Source organism: Aethalodelphis obliquidens, unplaced genomic scaffold, assembly GCF_003676395.1.
Source record: "Aethalodelphis obliquidens isolate GAN/ISIS:26980383/991018 unplaced genomic scaffold, ASM367639v1 scaffold1, whole genome shotgun sequence".
Lineage (NCBI taxonomy): Eukaryota > Metazoa > Chordata > Mammalia > Artiodactyla > Delphinidae > Aethalodelphis > Aethalodelphis obliquidens.
In genome coordinates this window covers 25,456,793-25,478,071 of record NW_020837945.1, presented here as the reverse complement: position 1 = coordinate 25,478,071, position 21,279 = coordinate 25,456,793, and the positions used below count along the sequence as shown (strand labels likewise).

The window sequence follows — 21,279 nt, the reverse complement described above, 5'->3', positions numbered from 1 at the left end:
GTCTATCAGCCAGAATGTAATTGAAAGCTTTTGAGCAATAAAATACGTGAAAACCTTTGTGTGTGTGTTTTAATAGGAGCTTTTGGTGGTGGCATTATGCATACATTTTCCTTCTAAAATATTTGTCTTATGTTTTCTACAAGTATATTTATGTTGACAGCAGGAGCAAGTTAAGAAATTAAAATAATGAATATATGAGAAATCTGTATTTCAGACAAACTACGTGTTGATGGTGTGTAGGATAATTGGATGTACTGGGGTTGGGGGAAGCTAGAACCTAAATCCCAGTCAACTCTTCGGAGTGACTACAGGTATGTATGCACTGAAGATATTCCTGTTATTGTCTATGAACTGTAAGAGTTATTTCATGTCATAAAAGGTTTAAGAAGCAGTAGTTATCAGGAATAATACAATCAAATAATTCTTTAAAAAAAATTTAAAAATCTGTCATACATGCAACCAGCTGGATATATTTCACTTCAGGTAAATTAGGTGTTCTACACAGGTTTTCCACCAAAACTTGTTGAAAATAGCATTTTGTTGCTATGACAACCTAGAACAGCAATTGGAAACTAGAACATTAAAGGTGAGACAGAAAAGACAAATAGTTCATATTTAGCTAAATTTTTTTTTTTTTTTTTTTTTTTGCGGTACGCAGGCCTCTCACTGTTGTGGCCTCTCCCATTGCGGAGCAAGGCTCCTGACGCGCAGGCTCAGCGGCCATGGCTCACGGGCCCAGCTGCTCCGCGGCATGTGGGATCTTCCCGGACCGAGGCACGAACCCATGTCCCCTGCATCGGCAGGCGGACTCTCAACCACCTCGCCACCAGGGAAGCCCCTGGTATTCCTTTTTGATTTTTATAAATCCAGGGAGAAATTTGAAATTCTCAAGTGTTCAAAAATGAATAGTTTCCCCTCTTAAAAGCGTATAGATTTAGAATGTCCAGTTATATTTGCATCATCTGCTGGTTATTAAATGACTCAACTATCCTTTATTTTTTTCTGAATCTCAAAAACTTTTTTCATCTATTTGAGCTTTAATTGCTTTTGGTAGATTCTGAACATTTTGATCCTTAGCTCAGGATATGATAGCTATTTATTGATTGAAACTCTGGTTTTCAAAATGTGTTTTATGAATCCTAAGTGTTCCACAAAATATATCTAAGGTTTCTTTGGAAGGAAGCATGGTCATTATGGCCACTTGGTTTAGGTGCTTTCTGTTTCTTTTAGATTTTACCTCAATGCCATGCTAGGAATTGCAGTTGTGGGGCTCAGCAAAGGAGTAGGTAGTTTCATAATTCAAAATGTTTGCAGCAATTTGATAAAAATACAATATTTTGCATCCTAATAATTTTGGCATGAATTTCAGATAACCATTTGAACAATAAATGCACATTTTCTATTTATAGTTATAAGATATCCTCAGTATCTTACATTCAGGTAGCAAACATTATATAAGAATACATACAGGTAGTGAAATTTTATATTAACATTCAGATAGGTAAAACTTTATTGTGTAATTTCTATTTGTAGCTTTTGAAAACACTTAATTGAAGTCAACATTTATGAATTCCTAGGCACTGGGATACAGGATATTTATGACATGATATTATTTAATCTGCCCTAAAGGAAATTGATGTGTTTACATAAAGAGACATAATATACCTAACTAACTATTGGAGAAGAAATATAGTATACCATTTTAAAAAATCAGAGCAGGAACATAATTTTTTTCTGGAAATTAAAAAATAAGTCTCATATAGGAGGTAACAGTCAATCAAAAAGTTGTGGACAGGCATTGCTCTGCGCAAAGTAGAACTTTGCCAGGCAAATCAGGATGTATGGTCACCATATTCATGGAAGACATTACTGATGCAAGTACGTAGCTTTGTGGAGACAGAAAAACAAGATTTAGAGTCTCTAACATTTTCATCAAGAAATGTACATTTGAATCTTGGATTCATGTTCATTCTCTCTTAGAAAAAATATCTTAAGCTAAAATGTGGGAGACTCTGCAATTTCTGCAGAATAGGAAGGAAAGGTTTAAACTAAGATTCTTGAATGCAAGTGATGTGAATTCTTCTTGAAAACCTGTCCCTTTGCAAGCTTAACATCTGTCAGTTATCAGTAAAGAAAAGTAAGGTTTGGAGGGTTCTTCAGACTTGTGGAAGCCTCCTTTCATCCCTGCCAGGGGATGGAGGAAATATGGAGGAGAGGAGACTGTCCTTCCTGTGCTGGATGCCGTATCCAAGGTCCCTCCCACCCCCCCACCCCCACCCTCATTCCTGTAAGCAGAAAATGAAAAGGGAGAAGTGCCAAAATCTGGCTTCAGGTGAAGGTGAAAAACTTAATTCAGAGACTCGTTCATTCTTACACTTATTTACTTGATAAATATTTATCAGGCACCTACTGGTGGAAAATAAAACCAGCTCAGAATTTATAGTCTAGGGGGGACAGACAAACGTTAAACAACCAAACAAGTATACCCTCAATTTTAACAGAAAAAAAAGTACAATATGTGCTCCTTCAACGTTTGTTGAATGAGTCACAGATGCAGTCATAGAAATAAACTGGGAGAGAGATAAGCAGGGGCGGACGTGGATTATGTGGTCAGGGAGGAAAGGTCTTTCTGCAGATCTAGGCAGAAAGAAAAGGACGGTGTCTTCATTTTATGAGCAATCGTAAAGAGCTTCTTAGCACCCGGAACTCTGAAGTTGGGTTAGAGAAATCAATGTACAGTCTGGGAGAAGACCCCAGCCTTCTAGTGACCCTCAATGTGTGAGAGTAAGCCGGGTGAAGTAATCTGTTTAGGAGGGGTTGATGTAGATGGGTCGGGGAATGAGTTGGGGATGAAGATATCCAGGCCTACCTCTGTCCCCCATTTTGTTCCCAATTATGTATTATTTTTTTTTCAAAAATCATTAGGTTACATGCTAATGAGCCCCAGTGGAAATGAACCTGAATCCACAATGATCATCCCAGTTTTGTATTAAGAACTTTATATCTTTTTGCAACTGTTGTATCATTAGACTTCACAAATATTTAAAAATCTAAACCATTCTTTTTGTTTAGTATCAGAGTAAATGACTCCTACCTGTTAGAAAAGATAGGAGGTGCTTAGCTAATAGATTCATGATGATTTCTTGCCTCTCTGTTCTTGAAAGCTCTTGAAAATTAAGGCTGTCTCATGAATCTTATGTGTTCAGTCTTTGGAGAGAAATATTATAGCATCAACTCCTTATGTAATATTGTCAGTTTATTTTTTTCTGATATAAGAGATTTGACAATAGAAATGTACTAACTTTTGCTGTTTTTTTCCCCTTTGTGTTCAGGTTTATTTTAAAAGGGCTTCTTTACAATGCAGAATATTTAGACTTTATTACACATAAATGATAACTTGTATATATATTTTTAAAAAGCGTAGTCTAGAGGATAGAGACTTTTATGGATGCCAGTAGCTACCAGTTACCTGACAGTTGTGTTCCTTGCTTTTTCTAAAGTTTCCATTTTGCTGTGCTGCAGTGTACACATGCATTTGGCACATAAGCCTTTACCCTGAGAAACAGTGTATGAACAAATACTGAAGTGACAGATGTACCTCCAGAAGGATATATAAATTGATTTTTTTGTCCTAAAAACTTTGATTTTTCCCCCAAATTCTCTAACTTTATATGTCATTCCACATAACCCATTTTATTGCTATTATGGCTGCTCTGACACCATTGTTTTCTAGTCACTTGATATATTTGGAGAAACACCGAACATTTGTGCACACAACAAAGGCATATTTTATGTTTTCTAGGTCTTTAGCTATTCCTCTTCCTATACAAGTTCCTTCTGAATAAAATGGAGCACTTTTATAGGAGGAAATATGGGTTCATCAAATATTTATTTATAGGTTTATGGTCTCTTAGTTGTATTTTCTTTCACTCAACCTGGCACTCAGTTTTATTTTGCTTTGTTTGGATTTAACATTTATGTGGCATCTGCGATATATCGATCTGTTACTCACAGGATCATAGGAAAATTTTCCAGGACGCCTATTTTCTGATTAACTTGGAAATCAAATAAGAGAGTGGACCCATTAGTTATAAATTGACACTGTCTGTTTTCAAGGGAAGAAAGAGAGAGAAGGAGGGAGGGAAGGAGAAAGAAAAGAAAAAAACGAAGGAAGGAAAAGAAGTGTTAGATTTTCCTAACTTTAGAGTGAGAGAATTATAAAGCTGAAAAGGACTTTAGAAATAATCTACTTCAGTGATTCCCTACCTCTTTGACTATGATGCTCTATTTTTAACAAACATATTTTTCCATGACCCCACATAATAACAACTGTTCTTTCAGTAAATATTGATAAAAAACGTGGAAAAATTTTTTTATGAATTTATTGACATTTAAAAATTAAACTTGCATCTGTATACATCTGGAAAATTAGTGTGTATATATTTATATTATATATATTACTGACATCCTGGCTGGGGATGATTCTTAGTACACATAAAGATTAAGATTTAAAAAATTTGTGAAATATTTCTGGGGCCAAATGCCATTCAGTCAGGAGGCACAGAACTTCTTCAACTCATTCTTTTTTTATATTTTAAAAGTGAAAACCAAAAGAAATGAAGAAACTTACCCAAGATCATATTAACTAAGAATTTGGATTAATGATTCTGCTAGCCAAATAATTTTTCCATATTACAGTACTCAATAAGGAATTTGTCAATTACATACCTAGGTAATTCAAGCCGGATACTTGAAGTAGGGATGACTTTAGCTTATAATTTTTTTTTGGTTTAATTACCTCAATTTTGCTTGTTTGTATTAACGTATGTTAAGACCAGATTTAGTATTTCAGCCAAGATTAGAATAAAAAGTATTGGCCCATGGTAAATTGATAACAGTGGTACTGATTGCATTGCTTTCAGTTAATAAAGAAGCACTAAAAGGATATTTCAATTTACTGATTTGATATTTAATTACACATTCACATAAATTCATATGATTCTTCAGATCCAATAGTATATACTTCTAGTAATTGAGTTCCGTAAATATTTTTAACCCATCACCTGAATGGTCAAAACATGTAACAGACTCAATAGTTCCTAAATTTAAACTTTTAAATGATAGGAAGGTAGTTTTTTATAGTGTATATAATTCTTCATTAAATTTCAAACAGCATTATGAACAGTGAAGCTCCCTAAGATAGCCCTATAAAGACTAAGGCTTCTCCTGGGATTATGAGGAAGAGTAGAACTGGCTCTTGAATGAGGCAGGTCATGTATTCCATAGCACAGACATGGTTTGAAAAGAACAAGTAAATCTGGGGAATTTGACCAGCTGCTCATCCTTGCATTCAAGGCAGTCACAGGATTGCACAAATGCCAAGGTGTCACCTCTGAAGAATTGGGAGGAGAAACCTTGGATTCAATGGTCTCTTCCTGGAAGTGACAGCTAATCATTATGTAGAAAAAAAACAGTTTTCGCCTACTGCTGAAGTGGTTATATTGTAATAGTTTTATTTTTCACTTTCAAATATTTATTATGTCTTGGCAGTGCTATTGATAATGCTCAGGAGAATCATTTGCCATCTTTAAAGTGTAATAGAATGAATAAACTAGTTACTATTGGATTCCAATGACATTTCAAATATATTAATATAAAGTTGTAATAATTTTAAATATAACAAATCCCCTTTGTAGCCCATTGCGATGGACTGAATATTTGTATCCCCCTCCGTATTCTCATGTCGAAATCCTACTGCCCAATGAGGTAGCATTAGGAGGTGGGGCCTTTGGGCAGTAATTAGGTCATGAGAGTGGAGCTCTCATAAATGTGACTAGTGCCCTTATAAAAGAGACCCCAGAGAGCTCTTTAGCTGTCTTTCCTGCATGTGAAGACCTAACCAGAAGTTGGCAGTCTGAAACCCAGAAGAGTGTCCTCTTTAGAACCCAACCATGCCAGTACCATGGTCTCCAATTTCCAGCCTCAAGAACTGTGAGAAACAAATTTCTGTTGTTTGTAAGCTACCCATCTATGGTACTTTGTTACAGCAGCCCAAACCGAGTAAGACAACCACCTTTGTCACTTTTTGCTCTGGAACACATATGAGTGAACCCAGCTGAGGCTGAAGCCACTGTACAGAGTTGCCCAAGTGAGAAGCCACTGAGTGCAAATCAGTACCTGTAATTCAGACTGTCTGCTCCTGAGGCTTATTAATGGGCACACAAAACAGATGCTTGCTGAGAATTGCAGACGTTTGAAAAGGAATAGGGAGAATGAAGGAGGAGGTTGTATATTTGGGGCATACGGATTCCATAGTGTTTTATTAAGGGCCCTGATGTCACTTTCCAAGACTTTGGATTCCAGATACTGTTGCTCAATTGATGTTTCAGAGCTTCTGGAGATGCATTGGTTGACTCTGCCTGAGATTTCTTTGGGATCACTCTTGTTGAGATCACCTTTCTATTCTGGGCCTTGAAGAGTAATGTTTTAGGTTGTTGAATCAATGTTGAACTCCTTAGCCTAATCAGTTTGAATTTCTCATTTGAGTTGCTTTTTTTTTTTTTAAACTGGGCAAAGAATCTTGACTTGCAACAGACCTCTCTCCTGATTTGCCAGTCACCAGTCACATGGTCTTGTCACACCTTGGTTTCAGGGAATGTGAAAGCCCAGCTCTACACATGCACAAACATTCTTCACATAACTTTAGGTTCTCTTGGTTACTCTTGTGGGAGCCCTCATCTCCTGATTGATCCAAAAGCAGTTAAATTTCTGGGACTAAAATATGTTTGCTATGAGAAAGTAATTTGTCTCCTGTGATGCCTTGTGTGTATTCACAGGAAAAAAACAATGAAAGTCATTTGTTTAAAAAACTAACATTTGTTGCTTTCCCCTAACTTTCCATAACTTTGTATTTTTGAAAAGGAATTTTGCTGACAATTTTAAGTTTGTCTCCTACTATATGCTATATTAAAAAAAAAATTAAGACAGACACCCTCTGCCCCATGCTCTTCAAAGAGAATATCAAGTACCACTAATATTCTATACTTATGACTACCCAAAATGTGCTCTATGAATTTAATGATGATCCATCCAGATGTTTTCTAGTGATGCAGAAACAAATAAAGAACCTGGTCTTGTCAGCTGGTCTCCTCAAAAACATCATATCTGAAAAGAGCCTTTAATGATTTGTTCTGAGAAGTCAAACAGCTACCAGAATAACTGCTGAGTAGCCCTAATTAATGGGCGTGGCCACCCTGAACCGATATAATCATAGCCTAAAGATAAGAAACTATACTAGGAAGCCTGTGCAACCATATTGAGGATATAGTTATTAATATAATTTGGATTTTCTGAAGTACAAAAACCATGGGGCTCCCCCTTGCCAATAATGGCTTCAAGGTCTTGACGGCTTTTTAGGCATTAGGGACATTTGGGGGGTTATCCATATGTGGAAAATTACACCCAGTGCTTCTATTGTAATCCACTGGCATTCATTCCCAAACAGGGACCTTTCCATGATAGCTCTGAGCCACATGATTATCTGGGAGTAGGATGGCATGAAAGGAGCTCCCATTCAGAACCCTACCTAGTCCTTCAGGCACCTGGAGCAGTCATCCAGGTCATCAGCCAATGAGGATCATCACACTGAACCTGAAGGTGGCTAGAGAATTCCTGCAAAAATCCCTAATTCCTCATTCCTCCAGGCTAACCACGATACTCATTCACACTTCTTCCACTATAGCCTTTATACACACAGTCATCATTACATTTTTTCCTCCACACTGGACTCTGAAGGCACCTGGAGCAAATTTCTGACTACAGTCATACCCAGTGACACTCTATGACATGATTTACAGGGCTGAGCTTACATATACCTCCAGTTGCTTTGAGGACTTAATGTTTTTAATTTTCCATTCAAGATCCCAGCAATACCTGTTTCTTTTGGACCTTTAGCTGGTGGAGAAACTCACAAAATCCATATCCTTTACATGACTTACCAATTGCCCATGGCCCTGGAATAAATTATCTTTAATATTTGTATAAGGAAAATAAAGTAATAGACAATATTATAATTATTTTGGAATTCTGCTTTCTTGAGTAGGGTGGATTTAATAATCCTTAAGATCTTTCCAAGTGTTAGAATTTCTTATTCTATATGACTTGTCTTTACTATAGAAAGATTGACTTTTTTTTCCCTAAGAAAACAGTCCAACAAGTGTTGAGTGTACTGGTGGCTTATGAAAACAAAAGACAGAGAGGTGCTGTAAAAAACAAAGGATTTCAAAATCATTAAAACCAAAGGATTTCATTTAACAAATCCTGGTGCATTTAAAGCAACATAATGGCAAAATACCAGTTCTACTGAAGCCCATTATGAGAGCCCCCTCAGGGTTCCTATCATGGACTAGATATAGATAAAACTCTCAGGAACTGTTTTTCAATACTCCAGGAAAATGCAGCATCCTTGGGTGGACTGTTATTACAATAAAGACCAAGCCATGTTATGGAAAAGTGCCTTTGTAGGTTTTAGAATGGTTTACTTCTGATGTAAATCCCAGGTCACTGATAGATGATTACAAAGAAATACATACCTTTATGTCCAGGAAATTCCCAAGTATTCAGAAAATTTATTTTATGTTGATGGTTTTCCCTAGAGCTACAAAGACTGAGATTGAAATCATTTGGGAAAACTGTTTCAAATATTCTCTTTAATTTACTCCTTGGCAACTTAGTCAAACAGCCTGCTTGGAAGTAATCTACTTGCAGAACCTAGGTGGAGAAAAACCTGCCACACTGTATAATTCACGGAGCATGTTTTGGCTCCCACTCCGCCAATCCATTTTAAATAGTGGCTAGTGCCCTGCATCTAGCAATACATATGAGCAAACAATTGAGCACAGAAAAAAAAAAAAAAAAAAAAAGGCCCCACAACTTGGCATCCCCGTGGACATTAATCTTTGAGAAGATCAAATGGATCCAACTTTCGCCAGAGTTTAATAGCAAAGCTGTCACATTTTACACAAATGAGTATCCAGTCGTCTAGCGAATGGAAACAGGAAACCGGGAGGAGCGGAGAGGAGGTGGGGCCGCTGACTGGACTGTTTGCAAAGTGGCTCCAGTTTTTAGGGGAGGGGCCGGGATGCTCCGCATGACAGGAGAGACGAAGTAGTTAAAAATTATTACTCGCGAGGGGCTGGAGCCTCGGCATGTGGGTATATAAGACGGCGCCTCCAGCGCAGAGCTGCTGCTTTGCTGTTGCGGGAGCCGCGACCAGGAGGTCGCATGGGCCCAGCCTCTCACTTGCCAGAGGCAGAGGAGAGGCGCCAAGGGCGCGGTGGGATCCAAATCGAGGCTCCTGCCTCACCTCTGGGATAGACACGGGACCCCCTAACTTCTGTTGCCTCTCCCGAGACGCGCACCCTGAGGGTCGTGCGCTCTAGCCCGGCACACTCGCGCGCGGCACCAGCGCGCCCGGCGCCAGGTCTGGCCAGAGGCGATGCGTGCAGGGGGCCGGGCAGTCGGGTTCGGGCGGCCGGAGTAGGGCCCCGCGGGGAGGCAGGGAGACAGCGGGGTTAGAGCCCCGGCTGCGCGGCGGGCAGAGGCCCCTTCGCTCCACGCCACACCTGCTGCCGCCGCAGCCGCCGCCGCCGCGCCGCGATGAGCCGCGTGGTCTCGCTGTTGCTGGGCGCCGCACTGCTCTGCGGCCACGGGGCCTTCTGCCGCCGGGTGGTCAGCGGTGAGTCCGGGGCCATCCGCCGAGCGCACGAGCCGGGAGAGAGGGCGGCGGGGCGCGAGGGCGGTGCGGACCGGCCTGTCCTGGGGTGGAGGCTCTCCGAGGGGTTGGAAACCCGTGCGGGGTAGGTAGGGGGCCGGAGGAGGCAGGGGGGAATTGATTTTATTCTGCTTTCTCCCCAGCCCCACTAAACACACAGAAAAGTTTAACTGTTTTTGAAGCGCCAGGTTCAGTAGCTGAGAAGCGAGCCCCGCTTCATCCTGAGCAGTACAGCGTTGTCTAGGACTACTGTCGACTTTCTTTGTAAGAGAGTTGGCCGCAGGGTAGGGCTGGTACCTGTAGAAGGGGTGGGGTACGGCGTAGGCAGAGGGAGCCCAGAGACAGAGGAACCGCTGCAGAAATGCTACCCCATGTCGTCCTGGCTCAACTTCAGTCCTCGCCCGCACAGGGTTCACTCAGATGATTTCCGAGACCAGACCTGTTCGCCGTGTGGGGCTCACAGACCCAGGGGCATGCAGCCTTTGTTCTCAGGAGGGCTGACAAAGACCAGGGGACTGGTCGTTGTGTGAGGACGCCCTTACACACCTCATTCCAAGTTGGGGACTTCTCAGAACATGAAGTCTGCTCGAGTTGGGTTGAGGTGTACATGGTCATCGATGCAGGTTTGTGCACACAGTGGGTGCCCAATTAGGTCGGTCGAGTCAGTGCAAGGGAAATGGATCGGAATTGGCAAGCTTCCCGGAGCTGGCTTTGATTTTTCTTTTCCTTCCACTTTCATTGTCCTATTGTTGAGCAACTCGTGTTGCATTCATTCTCTCTTACTTTTGGGGAAGGTCTCTTAAAAAACATAAAGATTCTCAAAAACCTAGGATGAATAAACAGGACCTTACAGGAAAATTGAGCATAGCTATCCTTATTGAAATCTCTTGTGATGCTAATTAAAGTGTTGCAATAAATATTTGTTGAATATATGTGGGCATGTGTTTTAAGTGTGGGAAGTTTTTTAATGAAAAAAGCACGAGTTCCTTTTCACGTTCTGTGCATCTGTGTAACAGGTGTCACTAGAGGTAGAGGTAGATGACAGCTAACAGCAACTTAATCAGTAGTGAAACTAGACCTTTAGAAACTGGCATATTAAGCTTAATCGTTACTGATCTTCCTGCAGCAATGTGATGTTCTACATCTTCTGAATATAATCCTTCAATGTCTGGTTATCAATCACTCTCCACTAACTTTTTGGCCCTCAGGAGACACTGGAATTAAATACATTGTGAAATGTCACTTGGAAGTGCGTGTTGCTTACATTTTTTTCAGGCTGTTATTATTATTCATTTATAAAATGAAAACTTTACAGTATCAAACAAGGAGGTTACAAAAGCCATAGCATTAGATCCCATTCCCCCTATTTTAGCTTAAAAATAAGTTCACCATAGAACTCATCTGAATGTGTAAATTACTTATCTGACTGCCCTTGTCTCTGTCAGATTTATTCTTGCAAATGAATTAACAGCAGAGATCAGGCTTTGAGCATAAGGTGTTTCTTAAACACATAGAAACACTTCATTGACTTAAATAATATCCACTAGGTATATTCTTATTGTATGCCTTAAACTTTGCAAAGGGAGAAAAAGAATACATAAAGTTAAAAAAAAAACTTGAAAAAACTGTTGATGAAAAGTTTATTTTGTGTTCTATTATTGCATAAATTGCTGCAAACCTTTTGCTCTGTTTTCCTATTAAGTATTTATAGGCATCTTGTAGGTGCCATCTGGAAAATTTCTAATTAACTGAACATGATCTATTTGATTTAACATAAATGATGATGTTTACTTGATATTAAAACAGTTATGTTTTTCTTATGAATAATTTAATTGTCTTTGGCCTTACAAACTCACATTGAAATCTAACCATTAGAAATTGATTTGTGATTTTATCCTTTGAAGACTAATTTTTTACAATATGTATTTCAGCCATAATGGCATGAGTACAGAGGAGTTTAAAGCCTGACATTTTGGAAGAAGTAGGTCTAATGTCTCCCTGGTTGATGTTAAGCTTTGAGAAGTACATAAACTTTTTCATGCCATTAGGAACCATTTACCAAAATTCTACTCAGCTGTCTGTCAAGTGAAACAAACTCTTTGGAGCCATTATTAGGAGCATACTTACAATATATGGAATACATTTTCTAATTATTGAATATCAGCACAACCATTTATAATTTCTATTCAGTGTACCAAAATAATTACTGCAGAAAAAAAGACAGGAACTCTCAAAATAATGCTTTATAGCAATTCTCATTTTAGTACTTTATTCAATAAGATACTTTCTGATACTTTTAGCTACACCACCCTTTTTAAAGTTGAGAGCATTATTTATAAATGAAGTGAAAATATTTAAATGAGAAAGAACATTTCAAACATCATCATAATCTGCCCCATAAGATTTAATAGCAGCTAGCAGTAATAGAAAAGTATTTGTGTAGATTACTGGCTATGCTTATTTTGATTCATGGATAGGCAATAAAAATATAAACTATAAGGATAATGATCAAATATTTTTTTAGTGAATTTGTGATTCTAACTTGGGAACTATTTTTAAGGTCTTGGACCTGTACTGATTTGTTGTACACACAGATGTGTAGAGGATATCTCTGGGGTCTGCCATCATTTAAATCTGTGAAGTGACTGGTGGGTAATGACACCTTTAGAACAAAGATAAGAGGATTTTACTTTTGGGTATAAGGATACATATGAAAAAGAAGAGTTCAAAATTCAGGTCTCTGAGATGGGAGGATATGTTTGAAGAGCACATGCATATTCTTAAGCATTTGAAGTGTTTTGAAGTAATGTGTGTGTCTGTTTTTACTTTCTCTTTTTAGTGCACACAGCAGTGATCCATCAACCTGTTTATGCTGCAGAAAGCAATAAGTGTATTTCATGGTACCTCCACATTTCTGCAGAACACTTTAATATGTATTAATTTGAGCTTATTTAAATTGGCAAACATTTTATTTAGAAGACTGGGCGATTTAGACACTTCCGTTTTGATCATGCAAATGCCACAGAATATTGCAAAATCATGGGTGGTGACCAGTAACCTAGATCAAGGGAGATACAAAAACTTTTTAAAATTAAAAAGAAAAAACTGCTGAGCGTATTCCAGCCTAGGGTACTATTTTCCATGACATCATCAAAAGCATAAAGTGATGACAGTGCAGTTTTCAGAGATGCAATTACTTTAAGTATCTCTTGGGCAAGAAAAGAACAAATTAATCTTATTACCAGTCATGTAATAAACTACACATTCACCATAGCCATTAATCCTTAACGGCTGTTTTTCATCATTTTATGGTTTTGTTTTTGTAATTCTTTTTCTGGAAGATGGCAATATCTGTTACATTAACATTAGAAAGTGGACAGTGTTGTATAAAGGTGTCCAAAGTGGAAATTCAGCTGATGGTCTCACTAGCAATTTTACTTTCTCCAATCCTCTCTCTTCTGTTAGGTACTCTGCACACAGGTGGACGGATGGACACAAGATTGTTTCTTTCACTGTTTTAACATATTACTGATAATGTAGCACAGCCTGACAATTTGACTCCTTATAATTGGGAAAAGGTTCAGTTTGGACCTTGTTTGTTTTACTTGGAAAGTAGAAGGGCTAGATAAAAAAATCATTAAGGACATAAAAGATCTGAAAATCTGAGATAGATGTTCCAATATGGATCCTGTGTCTAAATGTTCAGTAAAAGAAAATCTACATTCTGCTTAGAAACAAACCCTCAATGTACAACCCCTAGTATATGTTAGCCATCTGGTATCAATAACAGACCAATGCTGAACGTGGTAACATAGGTCATAGTAATAATGTACATATTAATCAATCCCTTTATTCATGAAATTCTTCACCTTAGAAAAATATATCTGAGACCTCCATGGAGGCAGCATAGAAATCTGGGGACATGTATGAACTGTGGAGCCAGTCTGCTTGGTTCTAAACACTTTACCATTTGTGAGCCATGTGAGTTTGGCAAATTATTTAACATTTCTATGCCTCCCTTGCCTCATTTTTAAAATGGGATGAAAGCACCTTCATCACAGAGTTGTTGCAGGGTTAAAGGGGTTCAAACACAGTAGTGCAGGTTGTTTCATGGACACAGCTGCCGGCCAGGAAGCTGTGAGGGGGCGCTCAACGCGGCAGTCCCTGTGCCTGCAGCTGAGGCAACCTGGAGGAGAGCATAACTTTTTCAAAGCTGAGCAGCCTGTATCACCAGGAGAGATCATCTTTCCTAATTTACCCAAAGGTGTGGATTGTGCTGGCAGTGAGGCCCTGCACACTAAACTATTGATAAATGTCAGGCTTTTTTTTTTTTTTTTTTGGCCGTGCCACATGGCATGTGGGACTTAGTTCCCTGACAAGGGATTGAACCCGTGCCCCCTGCAGTGGAAGCGCAGAGTCTTAACCACTGGACAACCAGGGAAGTCCCCTGTCAGGCTATTATTATTGTCATTATTTCTTTAAAACTCCTAACCACTCTCACTTTTTAGGTGAGAAAACTGAGGTCAGGAAAGTTTAAATAATGTCCCCAACGTCCCCACAGTTCCAGTACAGTTCTGGGATTCCAAGCCAGCTCTTAGTGATTGAATGCTTGAATTCTTCACTCACGCAGTTTACAATTTATCTACTTGGTTTACAATTTATTATCTAGATCTTGATTTCAAATACTGGATTAAAAAAATAAATTTCATCCCCTTCTCAGAAAGTTTGTGATACTTCCCAGGTGGAGATGTAGGGCTTGCAGATGCCACCATCATGCAAACAATGACCAAGACTACAGTTTTGGTTGTTTATCAATATAGGAAAACGGATTCGAGCACAATCTTAATAGTGCACTATGCAATTAATTGCATTATAAAATCTCCTGAAAAAATAAAATTTATTATAACAAAACATTTTTATAATGAAATGTCTTAAAAAGTAGGTGTAATATTGAACACTGAAAGCAGAATACTTATGATTGAGAACATTCCCTTTTTTAGTTTGAAAGTTTTACTATTGGAGGTCATGTCACATTGTATGTTGTAGTTGCAGCATATTTATTCCTTTGATTTTGAGTAGAGTAAGAAAGAATTATGAAAAACAAATTATTCTGTGGGATTCTAGTAAAATGTCCAAAGTCTGGTCAGTCTGCTTTGGGGAAGATTTATCATGTAGGTCCTCTTTTGTACAACTTGTTTTTTTTCTTTGCAACTAAAGGTAGATCATAACTGAACAACAGGAATTCATAACCTTCCATGTTTTTACTGAAAAATATGATATAAATTCAATGCTTATTTAATTTGACAATATATGATTATAGTGTGAGGTATAAGAAAAATGTTCTTACTTTCATAACTAAATGAAGACTTAACTTCCAGAAAATTGATAAATATAAGCAAATCAAAGCCAAGTCATAGATCCTTTCTATTCAGGAAGAAAAAAGTAAACTGCCATGACTTTATGAGTTTGGCCCTGCTTTTACATTGTTGCTAAAAGCATCGAAAACTCTGCCAATATTTAGCTCTAAAGGAATTTTCATGACTGAGAAAAAGGACAGAATTATCTATGCATGGAAATAGTAGCAGAATCTTAGCTGTGATAATGATAGGAATGTTTATTTTAGTAGGCGATACTGAAAATTATCTCTAAATTAAAGTGCATGTGTATGTATGTAGTTGTGTGTGAGTGTGCGTGTGTGCATGTGTGTGTGTATGTATGAAACCAGGAGGTGTAGAATCCTGGGTGAAAGGTCTTTCTTGCACATAAGCCAACAATCAAGGGAGGTTTCCCACTACAGGTGTTAGGTAACATTTAGTAAATTATTGTTAGACAGTATCAAGGTAGCCTTAGTGTGATAAAAACTACTCTATGGTTATCTGAATATTTTATGGGGGGTAGGATAGTAGATGGAAGATTAGATGTAGTAGATGGAAGACTAGCTTTCTGCTGGTCAAAATAGTCGATGGAGGATTTTATCTGAATATAATATTTAAAAGTAAGAGAAAAGGAAATTCTCTATGTGATCTCACAGAATGAGAAAGGAGCTAATTATAAGTGTTCCCTAAGAAGATTAGCCTTTACCGAAGTGGGAAAGTTGCTTCGAGAAGATCCGTATTAATGGGACTTTTCTGGGAATTAGGGCAACATTTGTTTCCCAGCTGTTGGGAGTTCCACTGCTATTACAGCCAAGTGTGATCAGCTGAAATCGTGGTGAGCAGTTCAGTAGCTGCTGTTTCTGCTGATTTTGCTGCAACTTGGACCAAAGTTGCACCATAAGGTGGAAATCAGTAGTAAAAGAGAATTGGATATGAAGAAATTCCCAGTGTCAGCTTTAACTGATTTTATATAGAGATACCATAAAAACTACAATGTATCTATAATTTCCTTAAAACTGCTTTGCTAGATCTGAACTGCTAGTGACTTTTCAGTTTAAAATTTGTGGACACAGCTGATATTCAATTAATGCACTTTGGAGTTAATATCTGTCTGTAGTTGGTAATTGGTCACTGTCCTGATCCTCTGAGATTCCCCCTGCTATGCAGCCACTACAGTCTGCATCCCCTCATCTAAGACCCTTGGACCACTCCATCATCCACAGCCAAAGCGAGGATGCCCGGCATAGAGAGTGCCAAGGCTGGCTGTGATCCAGGGCTTGTGCAGTATTAGTTCTTAATTATTTTAAATATAATCCCTGTCTATGGATTTTTCTTTAATTATTATTGTTATTATTTCTCTACAGACTAACACTTATCTACAGATTGACATTCCTAGTACCTAATAGTGATATTAGGAATTTCTACAAGACACTTAAAGCTCTCTTATGTATTTAATTAGAAGTGCTATTTTAATTTTATAAATAAGGTAATTTTCATCATCATTCTTGTATTCTCACCATAAGTAATAAATCTCTGCTGCATTTATTTTTAGTACGTCAAAGATAATGAGAAGAGACTTTTAGCATATATGTCATACCTAGGCATTTTCCGAACTTGTGCTGGCTTTGTTACATAAATAATTTTTACTCATTAAAACTTCTGGCTAATCTTTTTTTTTTTTTTTTTTAATTTGGCTTCTTTCTATTATCTTGCAAAACAATCTCATTGGTCAACTTAATATTTCACAAGTGCTGGAATCAAATTGAAGTCTGAGAGTTCTTGGAGTAAAAAACTGAACAAACTGAAAACTCAAGGGAATGTAGTCCAGATATATTTTGAGACTTAGAAATATGAAAAAGATGTAGAAGATAAAAAATGGAAACAGAGCTTGCTTTAAAAATACAGGCATAAAAATCACTAGGCTTAATGGCATTGCTAGAGTATTTCCAGGAACAACCATTTTAAACAATGAAGACATCACAAACCCTAATAATAAATTAGGAGAAGTTTTTAAAAAATAATAATTTTATTAGGATCAACCATTGGGACTTCCGTGGTCATCTCTCCAGGATTATTTGTTTCAGACTGGTTTGTCCTCTTGACGTCTCTTTAATTCCAGTTTCCCCGTGGTCACTCATAGGAGCCTGTTATTTTTCATTAACAATTAGTTGGGGCAGTCTCTTAATTTGTTCTTATTATTCAGTGTGTTGCTCCTGGGTCCAGATCACAGTTAATGAGACAAAGAGGACAACTGGCTGTCTTGCTTGCATTGCTGGAACTGCTCTGTTATTAGTTGGCTGTTCTCAGCAGTGTCAACTTATTGAATGCCTATTACTCAGACACTGTTGTGAGGTTAATGGCCTTCCACTGATTTCTGCTCCCTCCTGCCTCTAAGTGTCATCACCAGTCATTAATTGCTGATTCTGGGGGAGAATGGATGTGATACCGACGCTGGCTCAGTGTGATATACTGTAATTAAGAATACAAAGCTTGAATGCTTTACTTTTTTTGCCAATGTTTAAATATAATACACCCCCCCCCAGCCCTTCACTACTGTCAAATTTTCTTGATTGGCTACAAAATTAAATGTGTAGTGAAAAAGCCTTCAATCCCAACAAGAATTGTAAGCAGTGAAACTATGCCTTGATTTCTTAGCATGAAGTAATTTGCCTTAATTTTACATAAAATACTAGATAGTCTATTTTCCAAGGTCAAACCTCAAGCTGAAATCAGAGGGACTAAAAGGGTAGTGGAAAGCTGTGGACAGCAGGCTGGGGTTAAGGAACAGTGACAGAGAGGGATCCACGGCAGTTTTTAAAGTTGACAGCAGAGATCAGAGGTGAACGAAGGAAGCTAATGAAAAACAAAACAAAACAGCATGACTGTTCTGGAGATTGCGTCTATAATCTTGGCATACATATTTGTGGTAAAAAGAGATAGGTGTAGGGCTTCCCTGGTGGCGCAGTGGTTGAGAGTCCGCCTGCCGATGCAGGGGACACGGGTTCGTGTCCCGGTATGGGAAGATCCTACATACCGCGGAGTGGCTGTGCCCGTGAGCCATGGCCGCTGAGCCTGCGTGTCCGGAGACTGTGCCCCGCAACGGGAGAGACCACAGCAGTGAGAGGCCCGTGTACCGCAAAAAAAAAAAAAAAAAGAAAGAGGCAGGTGTAAACAGTACAACAATAGGAATTCCACTGCTAAATCCTGTACACTGTAATATCCCTGTTACATATATGGCTGTATTATGACCCAATATGATCATTCATATTTGTAGTTATGTCACTAAGTAATTAGGAATATTCATTGTGCTCAATTCCTAGAGGTATGTGAAATTCAATTTTAAGAGGGCTTTTAAGTCAAACTTTCATTGCCTATGTATTTAAGTCTTCACTGATGTAGTCTGAGCAGTATAGTGATGTCACAGCAATGAAGCTTGATAATAAAAGGTGATATTTCATTAAGAGATCTCAAGAATTATTTTAAGCTTAACTTGTGGTTCCATTTAATATCTTGACACAAATTTATATTCTCTATATAGTGACTTCTAAAATCATTAATAGATATCAGGATAGATGGTTAAACTGAGTGCTGTAATTTATAAAAACCTTTAAAATACCAGTGAAAATAAAAATTACATTTTCAATTTCACCTCCAAATTCTGAGTATTCTATAAGTACTCTAGCAAGTTAACCTGTCACTTCTAATACAATATTATATTAATAAATTGGTTTTTAAAAATTTATTTATTTTTGGCTGTGTTGGGTCTTCATTGCTGTGCGTGGGCTTTCTCTAGTTGCTGCGAGCGGGGGCTACTTTTCGTTGCAGTGCACGGGCTTCTCACTGCGGTGGCTTCTCTTGTTGTGGAGCACGGGCTTTAGGCGTGTGGGCTTCAGTAGTTGTGGTACGTGGCCTCAGTAGTTGTGGCACACGAGTTTAGTTGCTCCACAGCACATGGGATCTTCCTGGACCAGGGCTCAAACCCGTGTCCCCAGCATTGGCAGGCAGATTCTTAACCACTGTGCCACCAGGGAAGTCCCCAATAAATTGTTTATTATTAGTGTTACCTTCATTCTGACTTCTGTTAACTTTCAATTTTAATGTATTTGCTCTCAGATATATACAATAAAAACAAATATTTACACCTTAAATTTGCCACTTTATTTAAATTTCAATTATTTAAATGTATTCACTTCATGATACCTTATGTAAATTTGCTTTTTTTACTTGTTTTTAATAATTCCTTTATGAATTATGATTCTTATTTCATAATTTTGACCTTTTAGCTTCCTTTACTGTGAATACCTGACACTTTTTTAAGCTACTTTCACTCACTATGGTGTCAGTTTACAAAATCTAAGCCAGGAGAATTATGACTTCCCTTTACAAAAATTTCCTTTAAAAGTTTATGTTACAAGTTTATTAGGGAATCAATTTGCTTTTGTAAATTGAAATAAGAATCTAGAAAATAAACTTTATGCAGTGGTTCAATGGGAGAAGCATTCTTGGCAGATTGTTTCTGTTTTGATTGGTTCTTTCATTTTAATTTGTAGTAAGTAGCATTATGAATATGGTTCAGATAATCAGTACATGGGCATCTTTTTTCTTCAGGCCAAAAGGTATGTTTTGCTGATTTCAAACATCCCTGCTACAAGATGGCCTACTTCCATGAGCTATCCAGCCGAGTGAGCTTTCAGGAGGCACGCCTGGCTTGTGAGAGCGAAGGGGGAGTCCTTCTCAGCCTTGAGAATGAAGCAGAACAGAAGTTAATAGAAAGCATGTTGCAAAACCTGACAAAGCCTGGAACCGGAATTTCTGATGGTGATTTCTGGATAGGGCTTTGGAGAAATGGAGAGGGGCAAACATCTGGTGCCTGCCCAGATCTCTACCAGTGGTCCGATGGAAGTAGTTCCCAGTACCGGTGAGTAGGGATCCTGAGGACGCAAAGGGGGCTACTCAGAGGGCAGAGGACAAAGGGAGATTTCTGTTATCTGTAGAGGATGTCAGAATAGAACAGGCGAAGTCACTGAGAAGTGTTCCTGCTGCTCTGTACTTGGCAGAAACTGGTATACTGATGAACCTTCCTGTGGAAGTGAAAAGTGTGTTGTGATGTATCATCAGCCAACAGCCAATCCTGGCCTCGGGGGTCCCTACCTTTACCAGTGGAATGACGACAGGTGCAACATGAAGCACAATTACATCTGCAAGTATGAACCAGGTAGGAAGCATTGTAATTCCGTAGGAGCAGATTTTGTGCATATTTGCTTATATTAAGTTTTATCTTTAACCTTCACTACCTTTGGCTTGTTTTGTTTTTCTGCTGTGAAACATGGAATTACTTTGCAGTTTGATGACAAAGTATTGAAGCACACTAGGCTATAAAGCAAACTGCCCTATGAGTTAAATAGAAGGGAGCAACTAGAAAACATCCAGAGGGGTTTTTTTAAGAGAAAATAATTATTTCTAATATTAAGGCCAAACTGTGTTTTTGTAAACAGATTTTATGAAGAATAAATATCTATTTAAAAATATTTCAAAATTTAGTATAGTGTGTGTGAAGTAGGTGTAAGACACCAAAGCACCTGTAGGTTTACACATCTGATCCGTAGTTCTTTAGATTTTCTGGTGAATTTAAGGGAAGCAATCAACATTCTCCTGGGACATTAGCTTATCATTTCATGACGTGATACTTGGTTTGTGCTCCTCAGTGAAAGTCAGAGAACCATGGTGCAGAAAAGTAGGGGCGTGTGCCTCGTTCTCCGCGTGATCCTCATTCTTTGGAATATGCCTCGGCAGGCAGTTCGCTTTTGTTTGAACTCTCCAACTTATTGCCGTATGGAGCACGTGGGAAGATCGCACTGACCTGAGCTACGCTAGTGTGGTTTCCTGCTGAAATAGTAAATTTGAGTTCCTTTGACTAGAACAACTCAACTGAATTGATATCTGACCAAAAGAGAGACTAATCAGAACGATGTAAACTCATCGTTTTAATCATCAAAGAAAGTCAAATTAGATATTTAGGCTATGAGGATTTTTTTTTTTTTTTTTTTTGCTGCTTTCCTCTTTTCAGTGTTTGGAAGTTTCATTTGAACTCTTCCAAGGGCTGTCTGCTTGACCTCATAACATGTGTTCGTG

At 38.4% G+C, this 21,279-nt stretch overlaps 1 protein-coding gene across 5 annotated transcripts in view; it reads left to right on the top strand.

Annotated features, from left to right (window-relative positions):
- Positions 1-202: 202 nt before the first annotated feature.
- CHODL (chondrolectin) overlaps positions 203-21,279 on the top strand; it is a 29,710-nt gene continuing 8,633 nt past the window's right edge. The window contains exons 1-4 of one of the 5 annotated variants that reach the window (XM_027102184.1): positions 9,207-9,736; positions 9,916-10,036; positions 19,756-20,065; positions 20,142-20,362. In XM_027102184.1, the coding sequence (XP_026957985.1) occupies positions 19,800-20,065; positions 20,142-20,362 (487 nt within the window). In that variant the 5' untranslated portion in view covers positions 9,207-9,736; positions 9,916-10,036; positions 19,756-19,799. Of the gene's footprint in view, positions 312-9,194; positions 9,737-9,915; positions 10,037-19,755; positions 20,066-20,141; positions 20,363-21,279 lie in introns of those variants that run through there. The other 4 variants (XM_027102193.1, XM_027102166.1, XM_027102164.1 and 1 more) reach the window with 4 other exon arrangements.